At 40.7% G+C, this 22897-nt stretch overlaps 1 protein-coding gene across 1 annotated transcript in view; it reads right to left on the bottom strand.

Annotated features, from left to right (window-relative positions):
• egfra (epidermal growth factor receptor a (erythroblastic leukemia viral (v-erb-b) oncogene homolog, avian)) overlaps nt 1-22897 on the bottom strand; it is a 47407-nt gene that overhangs the window by 5785 nt on the left and 18725 nt on the right. The window contains exons 2-25 of the mRNA XM_073491175.1: nt 19535-19686; nt 18589-18775; nt 18321-18452; nt 18112-18180; nt 17468-17586; nt 16946-17087; nt 16297-16413; nt 15742-15868; nt 15541-15614; nt 15366-15453; nt 15010-15209; nt 14729-14861; nt 14201-14291; nt 11257-11414; nt 10267-10305; nt 9976-10120; nt 9695-9817; nt 7558-7656; nt 6200-6385; nt 4947-5102; nt 3183-3258; nt 1862-2008; nt 1495-1592; nt 1222-1389 (exon numbers count right to left, since the gene is read on the bottom strand). Coding sequence (XP_073347276.1) covers nt 1222-1389; nt 1495-1592; nt 1862-2008; nt 3183-3258; nt 4947-5102; nt 6200-6385; nt 7558-7656; nt 9695-9817; nt 9976-10120; nt 10267-10305; nt 11257-11414; nt 14201-14291; nt 14729-14861; nt 15010-15209; nt 15366-15453; nt 15541-15614; nt 15742-15868; nt 16297-16413; nt 16946-17087; nt 17468-17586; nt 18112-18180; nt 18321-18452; nt 18589-18775; nt 19535-19686 — 3026 coding nt within the window. The remainder of the gene's footprint in view (nt 1-1221; nt 1390-1494; nt 1593-1861; nt 2009-3182; nt 3259-4946; nt 5103-6199; nt 6386-7557; nt 7657-9694; nt 9818-9975; nt 10121-10266; nt 10306-11256; nt 11415-14200; nt 14292-14728; nt 14862-15009; nt 15210-15365; nt 15454-15540; nt 15615-15741; nt 15869-16296; nt 16414-16945; nt 17088-17467; nt 17587-18111; nt 18181-18320; nt 18453-18588; nt 18776-19534; nt 19687-22897) is intronic.

Here is a 22897-nt window from a genome sequence, read left to right as displayed (position 1 = left end):
ACTTCACTCTACCTACGACACAGCTGGTATTCCTCTCTCAATGTTTGGATAGAGGAGGTCAAATTGAGCCTGGTGTGTGTGTCTGTAGTAAAGGGATCCGTGCCTCATTACATGCACCGATTCACTTTTTTCTCAGTTGACTCTATTGAGGCTGAAAGGTCACATCAACAAATTTCATGGCAATATAATTTTTGGCTCATTCCGGCTAAAACAGCTGCTATAATTTACATGCAGTAGTATTTTAGATGTGCTCACACACATATAGTGCTTTCAGTATATTTCATTTTATTTTCATTTTATTATCTAGCACTTTGGTTTTTATATGAGGCAAAGATTAGCTTGTTATCTTTCTCAAAGTCTTCTTATATTATTCCGACAAGATGAACATTCTGAGTTATAACTTTTACATTTTATAATAGTAAAAGTAAAGTAATTGAAAGAGGTGAATAGATCCTTAATAATATTTGACTTTAAGTTTAATATGTTATGTCTAGACCGGGCTATTTCATTCATTTTTTGGTAACTGTGTACTGTTACTTTTAGAGATCACAGCCTATTTACCTCAGTTAAGCTTCTGACCTGGGAAGCTAGACTGTTTGTGGAGTCGAGCAAAGAAAACTGAGTAGATTTGACCTACTTGTGACACACGTGGAACAAAGTCACTTGTGTTTTTCCAAATTTCCAACCGTCTTTGAGTGGATGATTGTAAAACGACATCAGTTGGACAAATGTAGGCCACGGCTACCAGTGAAGTCACATATTTTTGCAGCAACAGTTTTCTTAATATTTTTTTCTTTCCCGGAAATTTACTTAGTTGAGTTCCCAGCATTCAGAGTAATCTTTTACTTAAGTGGAAATAGCAATACCACAGTGTAGAAGTACTCTGTTACAAGTAAAAGTCCTGCATTAAAAATATAAAAGTACTAAAGTATAAGCATCAAAATATTCTTATCCAATCATACTTACTATGTTGTGATGTTTAAAAGTACTGTAGGATGCCTATCCTGTAAAATTACGCCACCTTGTGGTAGTTCTACAGGCAGAAGCCAGTTAAATTAATAAATTATTTGCCTACAGTTAATATGTCAAATACAAACAAAAAAAAATACACACACACACGATGCCATAATACCACAAATGTCACCTGAGACAGAGAGGAAGATGGACGGACACTGATCTAAATCCTTTCACTGTGTTTTTTTATATGAAGCAGTAGCTTACTGTGGAGTGCAGCAGCGGGGTGCGGGAGGTGCTCAGGCTGCTGAAGAAGCCGTGTTGTGGCACCAGGTACTCGTCTGCATCCACCGCGTCCTCCATGTCCTCCCCGCTGATCAGGCTGCGGTACAATCTAGCGTCTGAGGGACTCGGTAGGTGCATGCGGTCATCACCCTGCAATGGAAATACAATCAACCTGGTCAGATTTGTGTGTTCAATATGCTGATACAATTCACCATCGAATAAAGTGACGATTCAAGATCTGAGGTAACATCGTACCTGAATGACCAGATAACGAGAAGGATCCCGAGCCATCTTTGTAAACTCTGCTATGAGTTCCCGGAAACGAGGTCGACTGTCCGCATCGATCATCCAACCTGTGCCGGACACATCAACAGATTCATTCGAAGACAAGTAGATGGACAAGTAAGCAAGTAAGTAGAACTTTATTTATATAGCTGCTTTCTAAAGCCAGGTTACAAGGTGCTTTACATCATTTTGAAATCTCTGTTTTTATGTTAATAACTATGTCTTTTTTATGTGAAGCATGTCATTTCTTTAGGCTGTATTCTCATATGAAAGGTGCTATACTAATGAAGTTTATTATCAAAATCACAGGTTTCAACCAGCATCCCACCAAGCTTACATTTCACCATGATCATGTAGACATCTATGGTACAGATTGGTGGCTGAGGCAGACGCTCTCCCTTCTCCAGGACTCCGGCTATTTCACTGGCCGGTATCCCATCATACGGTTTGGTACCAAATGTCATCAGCTCCCAGACTGTTACACCTACAGAAGGAGGACAGTTGATGTATACGTCAGTCTGATGATGAGCTGTCATCTGCTTTGTTTTCGCTCCAATAAAAAGAGAGGGAATGAGAGTGACAGGATGTGATAACACACAGAGTATCAAAATAGAAATGTTGACAAATTGGCTCTGCTTGCAGGAGTGGGAGTTAGCAGGATGCATCTCTGTGTTGGAGGAACTGAAGGAGGGAAAAGGAGGAGAGGAAGCCCGTCACTTCTGCCAGGGTCTGCTGATGCTTTTGCCATATCGAGCGGAAGGCATGATCAAACCCCCGGGAAAGAAGATTTGGAAGCTTGCCCACACAAGAAAGCTATGCGTATATATGTGTGTGTGTGTGTGTGTGTGTGTGTGTGTGTGTGTGTGTGTGTGTGTGTGTGTGTGTGTGTGTAAGCATCTGTGCATATATGAGCTCCTGAGCTGGAAGAAACCTCTTATGCAGGTTGTGCCAACAGTCTCTTCTGATGTGATATTGTCCATCTGAGACTGCTGCTGGTGTGTAGGTGTGTGTGTGTGTGTGCGGCCAGTGTCCTGAAAGCGCAGATGCTTGCAAGACGTTCTCCCTTCTCATGTTGTGCTTTAAAATGTTGACAAGCGTTATCGGATCCAAAAACAACATCCTATCCGAATCTTTAAAATGTCCTCCCTCTCTCTGCTGTTATAACACTTTATTCAGCAACAAATAAATCTTTCTTTAGTGAGACTGTCACCGATACTTAGGAGGCGAAGCTCGGCTGTTTTACATATCTGAAGTTACACAAAGACCCAAGCAAGTAAGGTTCATGGCTCGCTGGGTTAGAGGGAGAACTGCAAATAACAATCTCATTATCGATTAATCATCAGATTATTTTCATGATTAACTGATTTGTCTATAAAATGTCAAGAAAGACGTCCTAAAATTCCTTCTTTTATCAAACCAAAAGTCCAAAAGCCAAGAGATCTCATTTATGATCTAAAATAACAAAGAAAAGAAGCAAATCCTTACATTTAAGAAACTGGAACCAGCAAATGTTTGACATTTTGCATGAAACATTAATCATTTATCAAAGCTGTTGCCAATTAATTTTCTTTCAATCAACTAATCGACTAATTGACTAATCGCTGCAGCTCTAGTTAGAGGTGGAGCATGTATTTACAACATAAAAGCACAATACTTACCATAACTCCATACATCACTCTGGTGTGTGTATGTTCTGTTCAGGATAGATTCAAGAGCCATCCATTTGATTGGTACCTGTGGGACAAAAATTGATGATGTAATGATCTCCAGATATTGCAGTGACTTCCAAAAGGGCCTTTTAACCTGCACATTTGCACTTAACATGATAATAAAGCACCACCATGATGTTCCTTTGAATACATCTGGACAATAAGCTTTACTGGACCACTAACACAGAAGATATTTTCCTGCAGTGTAGAAAATTGCAATCGTCACACGTACAAAAATACACATTTTATCAAGTTACTGAAAATGCTGAGAAGGGTCCAGCTGCAGTCTTGCAGACCACACAAACCACGGCCCCTATAAACCGTGCGACTGAGGCAGTAAAGCAGTTACAGAGTTCGACCCCGCCCTCCTCCAAAACACGCCTACTTGTACACAGCACTACGGTGGCTGAAGACAATAGACTACAGCAGATCAAAAATAAATGTGAAAATGATATTAAAAGGTAGAAATTTGAGCAACTACGGGCTAAATAAATAACAATTACCTAGTCTATGTGTTTGAAGCACAACAATTTAGGCAGTTACACCGTCTGTACAGTCTAGGGCTTTTACTGTGAAAGGTACAATAACAAAAATGATCCGTCTGTATGTTGTGAGTGGAATCAAAGTTTGGTTCAGACTACAGAATGTCGTATTATTGTTTTATTATCTTCGTTATTATTGGCAAAACTTGTATCCCTTGGCTAAAATACTTATGAACATGAAAATTAAATCTTTGGCCTCTTCTGTGACCACACTGAACCACATTTGGAACTTCCTTCACGTTTGTGATGGTGCTGCAGCTGGATATAGTTGAAAACGCTAATGTTTTTTGGGGTACAGTTTGTGTTTTATGACAGCCGAGTGTTTTTCAATGCACTTCTCCACCTAAACTGTTATTAGTCTAACACAGGGCTTAACCCCTGTCTGGAAAAATGTCTAGTGTGATTAATAATATGTTTCAGAATCAGAGCCACAACAACAATTGAAGGAAATCTCAACAGTAGCAGGTGTCTATGTTTGTGATCCAGTCCAGCTTTGTCCAAATGAATTCCAAAGAACTGGACAGTCTGCACATCTGCTGAGGACAGAAACTGAACACTGTATTATTACATTAAAATTATTGTATCATCTTCATAATAAAACACAGGTGAATTGATGACTTTATAAGATAATATATCAGTTTAAATTAATACGGAAACTAGAACATTCAACTATATTATTGAATTTTGACCAAGTTAATCAAAAGAATACAAATATTTGGGAATTCTTGTGTTATGGAAAAATTATACAATCATTGGGTACACAAAGATGTATTGGTCATCCGTGAGCGAACACACTGTGATGAAAAATAGTGCTTTCAGTTGCACAAAGAAACACTGATAAGAGAAGGAACTTATCTGATGTGCCATTTTTCTTAGAACTCAGTTCACTGACAGAACTATTTATACTGCATCACTTATATAAGATACAATCTAGAGCAAAACTACAAAAACAAAAATACACTCTTTGGTGACAGGGAATAAATTCATTCATCTACAGGAAGTCATCTGTCTAGCAAGTACCCCATTTGTACCAGGCTATAAATGCACACACAACGCTGTTCACATTTAGGCCTGTTTGTGTGCGACAACAACCCATTACTACCAAACTGAAAATAATTCAAGATGTTTCTGAAATATTCGTGCCGATGCTGTAGACTACTCTACAACCAACCTTTCCACCATCTGCATGGTACTCCTTCTCATCCGCGTTGAGGAGTTTGGCCAGACCAAAGTCGGTGATCTTGACATGTTGAGGAGTCTTCACCAGGACGTTCCTCGCTGCCAAGTCACGGTGTACCAGGTGGCGCTCCTCCAGGTAGTTCATACCCTTTTGTCAAACAAATGATGATGTAAGTTATTACATAATCATCTCACATCTGATATGGATGTTTGAACATGGAAAAATTGCTTGATCAGACACGATGAAAGATCTGAGTACTGCAGCCATCGACCTGTCATCATCATCAGATGAGTCATATTATTCAATAATATTTCTCGCAGTTTAAGGCAGCATGTACTATTCCTTCTAGCAGTTACATAAACAAAACAGGTTGACTTGCTCTGCAGAACTGCTCAGTTGCTTTCCTTTTATCACACGCACTGTATTATTGTTGTTGTTGTTGTTGTTGTTGTTGTTGTTGTTGTTGTTGTTGTTATAAATCCCTCTTTTGTCTGATTCCTCTTTATTGCGTTACATTTTCATCTTATTTATTTTATTGTTTCTTATGTTTTTGGACCAGGACTGGGTTTCAAACAGTGTTGCATTAAGTACCCAAAAGTCATACCTGAGTGAAAATAAAGATTTTGCACTAAAATATTACTTTTGTAAAACTAAAAGTCACCTATATGAATAGAAATCTTAAGTCTTAAAGTATCTGATAATAAATGTACCTACATTAAGTATCAAAAGTAATTTTTTGGCAAGTATCACAAGTACAAGTCAAAGTAAATTATACATATATTTGCATATATGTTTATACTGTATACTTTGGGTTGACTGGTTATTGGCCAAATGAACTACTTTAGCTCTGATGCAGCGTGCATTCTGCAAAGTAACGAGTAACTAAAGTTGTCAAATAAATACTGTGGAGTAAAAAATTATATTTAAGTACAGTTCTTAAGTAAATGTACTTGATTACATTCCAACACTGCTTTCAAACTATTTGTGATGTCACAACTCACGCTTGTAGGCCTGCCTCTTGGAATCAGATTTTCAGTGATCACAGAGAAAATTTACACTTTAACCAGACGAATGTGAAAACAGTCTGCTACTGTCAAACGCTGCACAAACATCATTCTACACAATGAAGCTGAAAAAGAAGAAAAACACATTTTTGACTCTATTGTAGGTGTGTAAAACAACATCAGCCCTATTAAACAGATCCTACTATGTAACTCGATGCCTTTCCGTGGCTCCTCTCTTACCTTGGCTATCTGCACACACCAGTTGAGCAGGTACTGGGAGCCGATATTGTCCTTGTTCTCTTTGACGTAGTCCAGCAGGCAGCCGTAGGGCATCAGCTGGGTGATGAGCTGCACTGTGGAGGTCAGGCAGATGCCAAGCAGACGGCACACATGGGGGTGTTCCACGCTGGCCATCACATAAGCCTCCTGTGGTGCAAATGGAGACATACGAGAATGCTTTTTTGTAATTTAATATTTCATAGTGTTTGGGGGCAGTGAGGTGACAAAACAAACCCCTTATTAAATGAAATTATCTGTAAAATACTTATTCTACTTATCAGTGCTTTAATGTTGAAAGAAGCGCCAACATTCATTCTGAAAACTGATAGCAAAGGAACAACAATTGTGCAGATATCCGTGTTGGATGATAAGTTTCTTGGCAGCAGTCATGCCCAGCCAAGCATATTTTATGCGTCTTAGCCGAGAGTGGAAACTCTCAGTTGTCATAACAGGAAAGCGACTTAAAGAAAAAAAAAAGAAAATGTGGGGATAATCGGCACTGGACACCAACAACAGGCTTCCGACAAGTAGAAACATGCAAACAGCACTTCAAACTGAGTTTTATTTAGTAGGTTTCCAGTCACGAGTTACTTGTATGCCAATTATTTCCTACATGCCTATTACAGAATCAAAATTGTTCAGCAAATAACCACTTGATTGTTAGGAACTCTGTAATCCTGACAGTCTGATGAGAAAGAGGCTTCAAAGTGCTTTTAAAAAGCATGCCCTGAAGTCATGAAGTTCAGACGAAGTGTATGTCCACCACAACCTCCAGATGTACAGTGACTGAGCAACACGGCCGCAAAATCACAGGATCTGAGATGCACATTCAGCCGTTTCAATGGAGCGTTTTGAGCTGGCTGCTTCCTCAGTGCGGCTTCACGACTGCATTCCTTTCCAGAACACCTCAGCCTTGGATTACACACCAACGCCCACGCACAGCCCTCCTGTGAATTAATCCCATTTCCTACAGCCCCGAAACAGGGTCACCATGTGGGAACATGACACGTTCTCCATTAGGAGGAAAGTAAGTGGTCATTAGTTTCAAATAAAGTTGCATGTGCTATAAATTACAGGATACATCACAGTGAAACTGACATCTGGGAAGCAGTAATAGTCACTCACTTTTGAGCTGTTTTAATCAAAAATTTGTGGTAATTCCTCAATTGAAAGTGAGTTTTTAATGTTTATATTTCCACTTTCATTTCCCCCCAGTAGCACACACTTTACTGGAGTAGTCTGGGAAAATATCTTTTTTTAGTTATGACTCAGTGTTACAGTAACATCAGAAAATTGTCCACATAAATCAGTAAACCTACGTCCAAGATCTCTTTGTTTGCTTTTGGTGATGTGGCCTCTCTCAAAACCTTGATGGCCACTGGGATCTTCACGTCCTCTCCCTCTGGAACCCACAGGCCCTGAAGGGACACAAGTTTGTTATTTTACATTTTGCAGTTACACATGAAGCAAGTTAACACGAGTGCATACATACAGATGCGAGCATATAGAGTACAGTTACCGATGCTGACATGTACTGTATGTACTGCATGAGTGCAACACTGCTGCCAAATGCTTTTTCTTGATACTTGTGAGGACCCTTAATGAATTCTTAACCCAGGTATTGTAAAAAAAAACAACTAGAGAAACTAAGTATGTTTACTGTTTTGAGGTAATTGTACTTCAATTTGATGCTAGTTTCACGCTTCCTCTTCACTACATTCAGTGACTGCTGTATTTTACATACAAAATATATAAACATAAAATCATGAGTCATAAAATAATGATAAAATATTATAATTTAATTCTCTGACAGGGAACATTTTGTCGCCTCTGATGCCGATACTTTAAGTACATTTTGCTGAACATATTTTGTGTACTTCTATCTGAGTAGAAATATAAATGCAGGACTTTTGCTTGTAATGGAGATTTTTTACAACATGATATTGTTAAAATGATTTAACTAAAGATGTTAATACACCACTAAACCGTAGCACAACTGAATGGCTAACCCCACCCTTACACTAGCCATAAGTACAGTACACAGGCCACACCCTCCATCAACCACGCAAACACTCACTGGCTGCACCTGATTGGATGAATGCCACTCGTGGGCTGTGCGCTCCAGGATTTCAAACCAGACCAACATGGCGGCTCATTTGGAAACGCCACTGATTGGCTTAAAGTAGCTGGAATCCAATTTTATGCAAATGAGGAGTGGGCAAAGCGACGCTCTGCTCCCAGCATTGCACGGCTTCCTATAGACAATGAATCGGAGGCGTGAAAATGACAGGTACCTTAAGACCTAACTCCAACCTTAAACGAATAGTTCACCATGAAAATTCAGTCAATATCTACTCATTCCCATGCCCATGGGAAATCAGGTGAAGTTTCATAGCCCACAAAAGCTTTCTAGAGATTCATAAAAAGGTAGTAGATGGGGATTTGTTTTAAACTTAAAAGAACAAAAACAAAAACAAAAAATAAAAACATAAACTGGCTCCATACAGCTGGTCCAGCGTGAACCTAGTCTCTGGAAGCCTCAAGATGCAAAATTGATTTGAAAAGTCGTTATTTACACCTTCACCATCTTCACTGTAGCTGCTGAGCTAAAAGCGTTAGCGTGCACCCTGTCTGAAGTAGGTTCACAAGCTCGACCAAGAATTGGGGGTGTAAATATTGACTTTTTAAATCAATTTGGGGCCTCAGGGCTTCTGGAGAGTTGGATTACCCCAGACGAGCTAGATGGAGCCATTTTATGTTGTCTTTCTGTTCTTTTTTTTACATTTCAAAAATAGTCAGTTATCTAGGAGAATGCTGCCGTTTTGCTGTGAAGCTCCAAAAATGTTTGTGGACAACAAAACTCCACCTGACTTTCCTTTGGCATGGGGGTGAGTAGATAAGGAGTGCATTTTTCGTTTTTGGGTGAAAGGTTCCTTTAAACCTCAAATAGCCTTTTGAAAAAACATGCTTACTTTCCAAAAAACTCTCAAGGTCTTCGACTAAAATTGGTCCTCACGAAGACAGAAATTCAAGAGCACACACGAACACTTTTTGTGTACTGAGAACATTGTGCTGACTTACTTTCGCTCTCCGAGGGTTTACTCTAACCTTGACCTACAATCAACCCTAAAATAGGCGGTTAACTTTTTAGAGACCTGTTTTTTTGTCCCCATATGGAAGATAAGTTCTCACAATGTCACTGTGTAAACACATTCACACACACACACAGCACTGAAAGTGAGCAGAGTCACTCGTGCGTGACCTGGCAAGTTAAAAATGTGTCTTTTAATTGAAAAATTGACAACAGATGTAGATGAGCGAAAACACTGGCGGGTGTTGGTTATGTAAACTTGGCACATTCAGCACTCCTGAGCTCCAGCTTTAATAGAGCTCAGTGCTGAAGTGTAATTCTGACAACAAGGTGTTTGGAGACATAAACCTGAAAAATTTTATTACCTTATAAACTGTACCAAAAGCTCCTGATCCAAGCACTTTGATTTTCTTAAACTCAGGTTCCTTCAGGATCCGCAGCAGAGCCTGGTTTGGTGCCTCCCCACTGGGAGTCAAAGGTTCAACCAACTGGAAAAGAAGGATTGAATATCTTACACACTGTCTCGCACACAGCACAGCTTGTGTCTCTGTAAATTAACCCGGACGTCTCAGAAATAAACCCCCCTTCGCATAATGATATCTTGACGTCTCCGTGCAAGCGCGGTGACTCAGTTTCCTCGTCTTACCTCTTTCTCTTGGAGGAGTCTGCGCATCGTTCTCTTTCTCTTGATGTGGCGCCGGCGTAGCAGCACGAAGACGGACAGGCCCGCAATAAGAACAGCCAGCAGTCCGCCGACTACACCAGCCGCAATCATGGAAAGACCAGAGGTTCTGAAAGACAGGTGGAGGCTGATTTAAGAATGTAGACAGGAAACAGAGCACATGTACAAATTCAATAAACAAGGAGAGATGAGATCAGAATGCTGAACTCGGTGTGTATTTCAGCATCAATTATCAGTGTTATTATATTTACTCACCTTAAAGTCTGGCAGCCTTCAAGACCGGGTGCAGAGCACCTGTAAAACAATCAATACAAAGAATGTGATGCATCATTCTGATTACAAATCAAATTCATAAAGTCATCATATAGCCACATATTCTATTGTTTACCTATAATGCTAAACAATCAGGGAAATGTTGTGCAATCAATCAATGGTTGACACCCAAGCTCTCGTGACTAAATCACATTTTAATTTTAAATTATGTTGCACAAAACTTTAAAACTGGCTTAAAATTAAGAAAGATTTAATTTATACCTCTACTTTAAACCTCGGAATTTAATTCCATGGCACCAAAACTTTACCCTCCATTTTAAAATCTGATCCAGTGTTGAATTTAAGCTTACATTTTAGGAGGTTTAACATTTAAAAGGGCTGCCTTTTTGAGATGGATGAGCCAAAATAAACAAGTTTCTCAAGTAAAGTTACGGGACATACTCGATGCTGCTGAATTTCTGTCAGTATACCAGTTCAAAAAGGAAATAGTTACGGAGATAAGCTGGAAGATTGGACCAACTGTCAAACATGGCAGACCAAACAACTAATCAATTAATCTAGAAAATAATCGACACCTGCAGCCCCCAGTATACCAACAAACCACCACTATGACTGAAGGTTGAATCATTAATGTGAACATGAAGTCTGCTTTAATTTCTATGATCTACAAAATATGGTAAGCTAAATTAATGTGAACTATATCAATTATTTAGTAAATGCAAAATCACTGGTATTTTCCTTTGACTGCTCAGCTCACATTATCCCTCCTAAATTGTCCAATTTTCTTCATTAATCTCAGCCAATATTGCCTCATCCTGCTAGCAGACCTCTCTCTCCTATCTGTGCCAACATAACCACAGCTGACCCTTCTGGCTTGGATCAAGTTTCTGCATCAACATTACGACAGACGAATGTTTGCAACACAGCGAACAAGTAGTGTCAGTTCTCAGGTTGGATGAACAATGCTTTTACCCTCGGGTGCAGTTCTTGTGGCATAGCTGGCACACTTTCATCTCGTCCGCGTATTTCCACACCAGCGAGTCGTCCTCGCCTGGCACGCCTTGGGGACAGCGAGACACGCAGAACAGTCCATCCTTGAAGTTGGCACACTTCGTACAGTTTCCAGAACCCTGGAGGTTGAAAAAAAAAATAACAGACTTATGTTTACAGCTCTCTTGAGTGGTGTAGTAAATATTATGTAAACTGCAGTGTCTCATAGTAATAATTTCTCAAAGCATGCTGCACCTACAGTCGTCCTCAAAATTATTCATACCCTTGCTAATTTTTGTGATTTTCTATTTTTGTGATGAAATGACTGCATTTTTTCAAGTTTGTTTATGAGGTATACGTGACCAACAAGTGAAAGAATGACAACAATACACAATTCAAGAAATTCTTCATTTCAGGGGTATTTTATTCATGGATTCCCAAAAAATGCCATGTTCAAAATTATTCATACCCCTGACAATATCTCAACAAAAATCTTTGTCCTATGGTTATTTCAAAATGTTACAATGGAATAAATACCATTAACATTGTTAAACAAATGTTAAACACTGATTTAAAAAAATAGCATCTTTCCAGAAGAGTATAAATAGAGGAAAAGTGTTCTGGTCATTCTCAATTTCTGGTCATCATGGTCATCAAGAAGGAGCTCAGTGAAGACCTACGTCGACGTCTTGTGCGTGCCCACAGTGAAGGAAAGGGTTACAAGGCCATTTCAAAGCAGTATGATGTCCCTGTGGCAACCGTCCAGAGCATAATTAGCAAGTACAAGAAATTCAATACTGTTAAAAACCTCAGCGGGCGTGGCAGGAAGCGTAAGGTGTCCCCTAAACTTGCCAGGAAAATATGCCGAGAGGTCAACAACAACCCCAGACCACAACCAAGGCCCTAATTGAAACGCTTGACCAGGCAGGGACAAAGGTCTCACGGTCCACCATTGAGCGAGTCTTGCACAGAGGAGGTCTCCATGGACATAGGCCTCGGAAGACGCCGCTGCTCAGGAGGAAACGTGCAGGCTCGCCTGGCCTTTGCTAGAGGTCATTTGAAGCAAGATCCCAGCTTTTGGTCAACCATCCTGTGGTCTGATGAGACCAAGTTGGAGTTATTTGGCCATATGGATGCTCAATATGTCTGGAGGAAGAAAGGCGAAGCATATAAACCAAAGAACACTGTGCCCACAGTCAAGTACGGTGGTGGAAGCATAATGCTATGGGGATGCTTCTCTTCCAGTGGCACAGGGAACCTAGTCAAGGTCCAAGGAATAATGAAAAAGGAAGATTACATCAGGATCCTTGATGAAAACGTGAAGGAATCTGCTGAGAAACTACAGCTTGGCCACAACTGGACGTACCAGCAAGACAATGATCCCAAACACACTGCCAAGGTAGTGAAGAAATGGTTCAAGGACAATGATGTCAACGTCCTAGAATGGCCAAGTCAGAGTCCTGACCTGAATCCCATCGAGAACTTGTGGCATCACTTGAAGACCAGAGTGATGGCTAGGAAACCGACCAACCTGACCCTGCTTGAGGCTTTCGCAAAGGAGGAATGGGCAAACATCCCACAGGAGACATGCAGGAAGCTTGTGGACACATACAAGAATCGTCTCAAAGCAGTCATAAAAAACAAAGGCTATGCTATTGACTATTAAAGAAAGACATTGGACTAGGGTATGAATAATTTTGAACATGGCATTTTTTGGGAATCCTTGAATAAAATACCCCTGAAATGAAGAATTTCTTGAATTGTGTATTGTTGTCATTCTTTCACTTGTTGGTCACGTATAACTCATAAACAAACTTGAAAAAATGCAGTCATTTCATCACAAAAATAGAAAATCACAAAAATTAGCAAGGGTATGAATAATTTTGAGGACGACTGTATCTCCCTCATAAAGATGCAATGTTTAGCACTGAAGATCCACATAGAAATGTTAGGTGCTTCAGGTTTAGGTCGGTACAGCTCTGTTCTCTTGTGCAATCAAGTGCTGCAATTTAAAGGAGCTATATGTAAGAAATTTAAAGGAGACAAATTAAGCTCATTATCAGGTTCATAATTTTATTTTGGGTTATTACTAGAATAGGTTCACATGCTTTTAAGCTCCTGTCCCTTTAAGGAGCCCCCTCCTGAATACCCAGTCTGCTCTGATTGGTCAGCTCACACAGGTCTGACCCAGCACCGCTTACAACAACAGTGCAGCTGTGCTAAATCAAGACCTATGGGTTGGACCGTGCATTTCCTTTCCTTAACTTAGTTCAAATATTTCACTTTTCACAGTTCGCTTTGTATATATTGTTAATAATTTGCAATTTGTTTTTGTATATAGGGTTTTTAACATTTTTGATCATTAGATAATCACGTAGGTGTTTATAACAGTTATAAAAGTTAGACCGTCAGCTAGCCTACCTGGCTTCCTAAAAAGCTCTGCATATACATATATATAAAGCCCTTATCTAGCACTGAGGTCGGAGCTTTACTGCATGCTTTCTTAAGATGGAGTGCGTCAAGCACTTTCAGTTTCGGCAGCTCTTCCAAGCACCAAGTGTAAAAAAGAGCCACCTAATGTTAGCGTGTCGCTAGCTAGCGTCACCAAGGGTCATCTAACCATCTAAAGGATCAAGGATCACATTCCCCTGACTTACTTCCAACAACCTCAAAAATGGGCGTAAAAAAGTAGACCGTTCACCAGCTGGATCACGCAGCCACACCTCTTATACAGAAGACAACATGTCTTGTGGCTACACTTGCATCATGTTCTATTAAAGCTGCTGCTGATGGAGAAATTGGTACTTGCTGAAACTTGCGCAACAGTTTTCATGCTGCGTAACCATCCATTCATGGTACTCTTTGATTCTCAGTGACTTTTTTGTGGATGTTTGCAATAACAGTGTAGTTGTTGTGGCACACATACAGGCGCACTACAGGTTGCAGTCACATTCATGCGCTGACACTCGGGGTGACACTCCATGCAGGTTTTGTTCATGATGGCCTCCCGTGGCTCTCTGCAAAAACAAAAACAAAGCTGACAAAATCTCTCACCACTGCTGCGCCACATTTCAAACAGTTACATGTGAAGTGAGATTCTTGATCCCCGTTTCGAGGGCACAAGTTAAATTGTAAGCATGTCGTGATTCAATGTTTGACAGAGATCTGCGAAGATAAACAGATGTGAGTGAATGTGCCATTTCAGCTGCGATGTTTGTCTTGTATCTACTGGAGGTTTAACTTCAAAATGCCTCGGATTGCATTTGGTATTAGATTTGCTTCAATAACAAATCCCCAAACTCATCTAAAGCGATAGTCTGGAAGTGTTTGTGGTGGAGGAGGAGTTAGCTGCACAGCTCACAGATCTGATGTTCAGACTGTTTGTTTGTATAAAATAAGGAACGCTGCATTTCTCAGCTTAAAAAGGCACTTGCAACCCAGATTCCTCCCTCACCCCTCCAGGATGTTGCAGGAGTCAACACAGCTCCCATCACGGCTGAAGTCACGGCACGCGAAACACATGTCCGGGCCGGGGCCCCAGCAGCCGTCCGCGGTGCACTTCCTGTCACAAGTGTTGTTCCTCAAAGCTGAAAACAAACATACAATCTCAAAAAGAGATCTTTCCCGCATAATTCTCCAATTTCGAAATTAGACTTCATTTATTTAATCTGGCTTGTGCATTTCGTAATCAGAGGTTAGAAAACAAAACAGCAAAAGGATCAAAATCTAATTTACCACACGTGGCCACATCAGCATTGTCCTGTATGGTGACACTTTGGCTTTCTGATTTAAAGAACCTTTTCCAGTGTTTTTTGTCGGTGTAGCACAGGTTCTGGTTCTTCATGATGGCCACGTCTCCATCACTGATTTCTTTGAGGGAGCGAAGGCCCAGCGAGGTGATACTAAGCTGAGCAATAGCCAAACTGCGGCTGCCGCTACAAAAAGAAAAAGGCGGAGACGAGAAAAGAAGTAGAGTAAAAAAAGGAAAGATTTTACGACAGCCTTAAGTAATACTCAACTCCTGAAAAACAAATTTATTTCCTGTAATCCAGTGGTTGTGAATCCACGGGGGGTCTTTACAAGGAACATACCGCTTAGTTCGTCCTCGAATGATCTCCAGATTCTCAAAAGGACTGAGTGAGCTCAGGCTGTCTGGCCACGTTTCAATCCACAAGTATCCTGAAGGAACAAATGAATTGGTAATTGTGAAACTCCTTAGCATCTATTTAGTGTGTCATGCATTAGTCAGGTTTTACGCAGTCTTACCAGTAATTTCTTTAACTGTCTTAAACACCTCAAACTGGGTATGCTGCATCTTTGGTGTTTTGGTATATGCATCCCTACAAATAATAAGAAAACACATGTTATCTAATATTTTTTAAAAGGTGCCCAGTGATCTATTGCAGTTGATATAGTTGATAGAAACAGGCATGTGAGGCTGTTATGCTGTTAATGTCCTCGGCTTACCCATGAATCGACGTGTGGATGATAGTAATGTCACCATTGATTTTCGTGCAGTTTTTAAAGGAGTCAATGTTGGTGGCATTGATACACAGAGTGTGAGTCAGGTCTCCTGCGCCAAGTCCATTACACACTGTAAACAATTAAGGAAACAAACATCAGTAAGGAAACTATTTCAAAATATAAATGTTCCTCTTATTTTGGCACTAAAGGCATAATATGTGACATTTTTGGTGAATTGAGGGTTTAGATTATCCCAAATGTTTACAAAAATGTTAAAACCCAAATCTGAACCATTATTCAAGGTAACAGTGTGTTTCATTTGGTTGCCTGTCAATGGTGCCATATCACCTTTATCATATAGTTACTTTAACTTCAGAGGAAAAACAAGAAACACAGTGCTAACATTTAACGGCCAGATGTGAGAGAGGCGTCCATCTTCTCATCTAAATCTCGGCAAGAAAGTTAATCAGCGTATTTCCCGTAGTTTTGTTCCACTGATACCAACTTTATTGTGTAAATAGGTCAGAGAAGTTGCACAGTGATAGCTTAACCCCCAACCTTTTGGGCACAATCCATCACACTTGGCGCACTTCCTGATTCCTCCCTCGTCCACCTCGTATGTGTTCCCGCTGCACATCCGCACACACGCTCCGTGATCAGTCACCACATAGTTATCTGGAATGATTTCAAAACACAAGCTTAATGATTAATTCATCCATAACCATGCAATATTCAACATTTACAGTTTGAATATTACAAAGCACCAAAACCAAACGTGCTTTAAAATATTTATAACTTGTATGAGTTTGCACATGATAATGCTATAGGCCACGCAGTATAGACGGTGAAAAACTGGGACAAACAGGTAGTAGTTAAACAGAGAAAGAACAGTGTTGCATTAACACGACCTGAAACTCAATCATTTTCTTTTCAAGTTCATACAGTTTATAATTAAACTGAGACTAACTGAATGTCTAACGACCCTGAAGGACAACCTGGACACTTGTTCAGCGTAGCACAATGTGAAAAAGCTCATAAACATGCATGACGTGTTTCACATTGTCCAGTGAAGCCTACTTGTCTTATTTTATTTATCTGCAAGCTACAAATAATAATATAATATTTCATAAGATGAAAAGTTTAACAAACTTGGCTGAACATACAAAAAAAATTAAGAAGCAGTGTGTTTGTTTGTAGCCGTTCTTACGTGGGCAGCTCTTGACACAGGTGGCCCCGAAGTTGTACTTTCCATGCGGGTTGGGTACGAGCTGGTGCAGGTTGGGGTCGTAGCGCATAAGGCCAGGGCAGGAGTCCTTACACACCCCGTCGTCCTGGAAGTCCCGACAGGCCTGCAGCACAAACAACAGTCATCTCGTACACTGGGACCATAACAGAGCCTCACACTAATGATAACACTGCATTCCTCTATCACAGCCTTGGCTTAATCCTCAGAGCTGCACAGAGAGGGAGAGCAGATACTCGAGGTGCTGCCAAATGAAAGATTTAATCAGCACTTATATGTCTCATTGGTACTGGAACCAATAACAGTAGTCCCGATCACAAAAACAGATGCTGCTGAGTGAAGCCTTTGTTTTGTTGGAGGCTTATCGTCCAGATTTAAGGCAGAAGTATGAAACATTCAGTGTTTTGTTCTTTGAGCTCGTCTCCTGCCCAGTTCCTTCATCATATCATTACTCTTGTCCCGCATATGAAGGTGTGTTTCTCTCACCAGACAGTCAGTGGGCCGCGGTCCAGTGCAGCCTGCAGCACAGTGCTCATTACAGCAGTCGCTGGGTGAAGGTCCTTTGCACCTCTTAGAGCACTGCTGAGCACAGTTCAGCTTTGTAACTGGAAGTAAGAACAAGACAGAGTCAGTGGAATGATGACTGAATAAAATGATTTATCATTTATTTTAGATTTTTAGGCCATTTAAAAAGGTGCAATATGTAAGAATTGTAGTTTAAAACTTAAAAAAAATATCTGTGTATTGTGTTGCAGAGAGAGATGCTGCAACACCTGAATTTCCCCTCTGAATCCCCCTTGGGATCACTACAGGCTGATCTTATCTTTTCTTACTGGAGTATGACTGCAAAGACCTATTGTTTCTCAGTGGTAGACTATGGAAACAAAGTGGCTAAAAAAAAAAAAGTAAAACTTTTTCAATCTGTTGAATATGATAGAGACAGAGACAAGATACTGATAAACTCAAGCCTAATTATTTTTCGGAACCTGGGTCGCAGCTCAGAAGCAAAGAACGACTGTTTTTAGAGTTTCACCACACCACAAATATGAATAACAATCCACTTTCATACCTATAATATGTACATTAGTTTTGTTTCATTATTTTAAATAAATCACAGAATAACAACTCACAGGTCTGACAGTTTTCAGGACCAGGTGCCCAGCATGAACCATTGAAGCAGCTTGGGTCACATTTTTTACCTGTAAGACCAGACAAGAAATTTAAAAAAAAGTAAAATGTTTACTTCTTTCCCTTTTAAATTCTTTAACAATCCACAAATCATCCGATTTAATAAATTTTTTTCTAGTTTCTGCCATCTGCTGTGATATGTATTACTTACAGCCTCGATTGTTGCTGGCCACTGGGAGCTCCATGACAGGTTTGCTCTCAGCGTTGACAATATCCCACCACTGTATTGTTTCCACATAGCATAATCGGTGGACTTCAAACTTCACTCCTCCTTTAAGAATTTCTGAAGAAGAAAAATGGCACATGAGTTCAACAGAAAACGACGCACCATTATTTTTACAGCTTTATATTAAAACTGAGTTTTTGTGAGAAATTCTGTCACTGCAAAGAGAGGAGAGTAGATGGCGAGGTGGACCGACCTGTCAGGCTGGGCAGGAGGAGCTCATTGGTGGCCAGACCTGTCGGTTTGTGGATATTGGAAAGAACAGCGAGGGCGAACTTCCTCTCATAGAGCGTATGACCACGAATGATGCGTAGGTTCTCCAGAGAAATCCTGGACGCCGTGTTGAGTGCGATCAGGACGTAGCCGCCCACTTCTTCAATAGACTGAGGAGGAAAAAAGAATGGGAAAACTTTGCTGTAAAAAAGTCATTACCCTGATGTGCGATCAGCATTTTTATCAATTCACACAGTAAGCGGACTCTGTAGACCTTTTTTACAGCAGACATTTTGACTTGTCAAAGCGGGAAAGGCACAGGTGGAATTTATAAAGTTAATAATGGCTGCATTTCATTTAGGTGAGCTCGTTCCACTGCTCTGGTATTGTGCATGCTCACTCACTTGACATGACACTTGATAGAATTGAGCCATCATTAACGTCATTGGTCACACCTGTACGTTTCCTGCTTTGACAAGTGAAAATGTCTGCCATGAAAGGGTCTGTTAAGAGTCAAACCAAAAATGAAAGGAAGCCAGACCCCATCCTCAGTACTGGAAACCACCCTTGGAACTACTGCATTATTTCTGCTGACTGTATGTTTTTCTGTGTTTATGTGTGCAAGCTTGCACGCGAGTCTGTGTGGTCCCTCCTGACATTTGCCCAGTCTTCACAACCTCGTCGCCACAGCTAGGGTTCAAGCAAAGCTCCAACCAGAGCGCTATAAACACACTGAGTCACCCGTCAGCTCGGACCTTCTACTGATTGTAATTATCTGTACTGATGCGATAAGAGCAGTGATGATTCAGGAGAGATTGTCTGGAAAACTGGCTTCATACTACCTGAGTAACAACTAGAAAATAATCAGATGAGAGGTACCTTCTCCCATCTGTTATGCGCATGTTTAGCTAACAGAATAAAGTCTTTACCTTGAGGAAGGACATGTCACGGTGCTCCTCCATGTAGGTGATCTCCAGGTTCTCCAGGACCACAGTGCAGTTGCTGTATGTCTTCACCATGTTCAGGTAGTGGTCCTCTCTGGATCCCAGAAGGTTTAGCCGGTTGGAGATGCCTTGGCATACTGCAGGGAAAGAAACAAATCTGTGAGATTTATTTGAATGTTGAATGCAAGATGCAAACTGGCTGTAAATCATCTGCAGTGTCACAAAAGCATTCATCCAAGGCCCACAGTGCTATCAGTCAGAAACATTCACTGCTTATATAACGCTACTGGCTCAATTTATGCCTTTCTGTCTGTGTGTGTGTGTGTGTGTGTGTGCGTGTGTGTGTGTGTCTGTCTGTGTTTGTGAATTTGATCTGGACAGTCATAACTTGGCCGGCTTTCATGTGAAAATACACGATCTGGGTTGCATCTACAATAGGAATCAAATCTCAGCAGCGAAGCAGATTCTGGCTCGTGAGTCAAAGTTAGCTGGCTGTATTTACACTGGCAGAGGCCTGAATCTTTCCACTGCTATGCAGGCTAGTTAAAACAACCACGGCGACCAGCATCTCCAGGCCCTTTGTGTCATTTCAGAGAAAAGATTTGGTGTGTCACAGATTCCATGAGATCTGGGAGTGCGTTTCTTGGGGGAGCTTCAGCCCTCTAAATCTCATAATTAATAACCGTCTCAATAACTTCAGCCTAGTCTAAGCATATTTGATTTTAGGGCAAGTTCTTGACATGACTTAATAACAACTTAGGGCTTAAATAAAATGCTGATGTGTGCAGTTTCCCGAGTTTAAAGTTGCAATAACAACAAAGGCATTGATAGAGAGATTCACAGGACTACAATTATGGGCTGATAATGAAGCCTATCTGGCGTTATGCAAGCGAGTGTTTGGATAAGGACGGCAGAATGACTGATAAGTGCAGGAGACACAAGAGGCTTTTTTCTTTAATGAATGTGATTTTAAAGGAAGAATGCACGTCTTAAGAAAGCAGGTCGTTTTCCTCTGTTCAGTCGTCCCCTGAGCTGGTCAGACAGGTTCTGACTGGCACCAAAAAGGGAGTCAGCTGTGTTTAACACCCCTTCAACACACACACACACGCAACCATACATGCCAGTGTGCATACGGCACTCTGCATGCACACATAATGAGCATATAATTGTTTTTTTTCTCTTTTAAGTGTTGATTTATGGGTTAACTTAGGCAATAGGTTCAGAAAAACAAAAGATTATTTCTCCAGTTATTAGAAATCACAATGTGTAATGTCTCTTGGGTCACATTCCACAACGTGTCCGCTCTTGACTGCAAAGAACGCCAAAACATGCGCTCCCAACTCTGAGACACACCTCATGACACAGTACATAACAGTTAACTTAACTGCACAGAGGCCAACCCAGCCCTGTGGTCATAACGGACTACATGTAGGGATTATGTAATCAGATTTCTTTTAAATATGTATATTAAATCTGGATTGCATTTGGAAAAAAAAATCTTTTAAATTTTCAATTAATCTGTTGAATGTTTTCTTGATTATTTGATTAAGGGTTGGGTTAGGGTTGAAAATGTCTGAAAAGGGTGAAAAAATATCGATCAAACCAGAAAATATTCACATTTACGTAGCTTAAATCAGTGAATTTGGTTATTTTTTTCCCCTAAAAGTTACTCAAACTGATTAATCAATTATCAAAATAATTGGCTATTAATTTAACGGTTGACAAGTGATCACTTCATTGTTGCAGCTGTAAAAACATCTTCCAGCTCAGTCAAACTACTATCTGAAGCAAATATTTTGTACTTTTCCTCCTCCTCTGTGCTCTTTACACATGTTGTTGTTTTGAATTCACACAAACCAACAGCGGCCGGGCACCCAATCAGTGAGAATTAGGCACAAACATCTGTCTCCCACCCTGCCTCTTCTTCCTCCTCATTAGTTTGTCCCTGAGGGATCTCGCTGACATGAACCCTGCAGTCCAGCAGCCTAACGTCCAGGCAACAGAGGCAGACTGGCAAAAAGCGAGCTGACTGTTTTAATTAGAGGAGCCATGCGAGATGTAATTAGTCCCCTAATTATTACTCAGACTGAGAAACCGAACTGTAATAAACAAAAAGGTTGTCATGACTGTGCAGCTGTGAATATTAATCTACCTGATTTGGGCCTCCTGAATGACACATTGCTAATAGGGATGCTTATTATGGTTCATTAGTATTTTGTTTCACCATATACAGAACATACATGTCGTGTATATCTCCCTCTACCCACTTGCTGTCTGACTGTTTTTTTCTACTTAATATTTATTGACGAGCAGTAAAGGCTGCATGAGGCAGGTGACTAAAGGTTCAACAAACTTCCTGTACCAGAGGCGGAGAGGAAAAAAAACAGTTGATTGCTCAAGCAAGCCAGAGTAAAGCCACTGTAAACATTCTCCTCTGACCAGTTGTTGATTTCGCAACTCTGCCGCAGGTGGTAAATGACCTGATATTCCACGACCATAAACTGACTTCCTCATCGGGCTGCAGCACATGAGAAAGAAACGAGGTCAGGCTGTAGCTACGCAGACGTTAAAACTAAACGATGGCCTCACAGTCCTACATGGTCTTTTATGTTTTTGACAAACATCTGAGTTCGATGTGTCATAAAGAGTTTCTGCTAGTAGAGTCGGATAACAGCTAGTGTGGAAAAGATTATGCAGAATGGAAATTACTGGGAATCCTGTTTTTCCCACAGCAGGTGATTCAATTTTGACTCATCAAACAACTTAAAACACAACTTACTGTCTGCAAACGGGTTAAATGCGCAGGTGGGGCCTGCAATGATGTAACTGATACTGTGACAAAGACTAATTACCGATTGCTTCACTTCCTCCAGCTGTATTGACGTCACAAAATGTCCAGGAGGTTACTCTGGAAGCAGGGAGTGGCAGATCTGGTATATCTCTACCTTCACTACTATATGCATGTATGTGGGTGTGTGTGCTGGCATGTACTGAATGTGAGTGAGCAACGCAGTTAGGTATAAAAAATATTCCCTGGATTGTTCTGATCAGCAGGCAGCCAGAGCGAGACAAAGGACTCGATAAACCCGATCATTAGTCATCTAAGCTCGGTGAAGTGTGCGGTCACATATCACTCGTTTGATGTTTACTTGGGGACTTGTGTTGGAAGTCAAGGGTGTGTGGTAGATATTCGTTTCTCGAGGCTATAGGATCTGTGCGACGACAGAAAACTAAATTGCCGACACTTATTATGTGAGATAATTAGCTCATTCTTCAGAACCACACTAAACACACGCTCAAATACCAGGCTCCAGTCGAGAACTCGCGTGCTACCTCTACAGAGACGGC

The sequence above is a fragment of the Pagrus major genome, chromosome 21 (assembly GCF_040436345.1).
Source record: "Pagrus major chromosome 21, Pma_NU_1.0".
NCBI classification, from domain to species: Eukaryota; Metazoa; Chordata; class Actinopteri; order Spariformes; family Sparidae; genus Pagrus; species Pagrus major.
The sequence above is the reverse complement of the archived record's forward strand: the minus strand, read 5'-3'. Positions and strand labels throughout refer to the sequence as shown.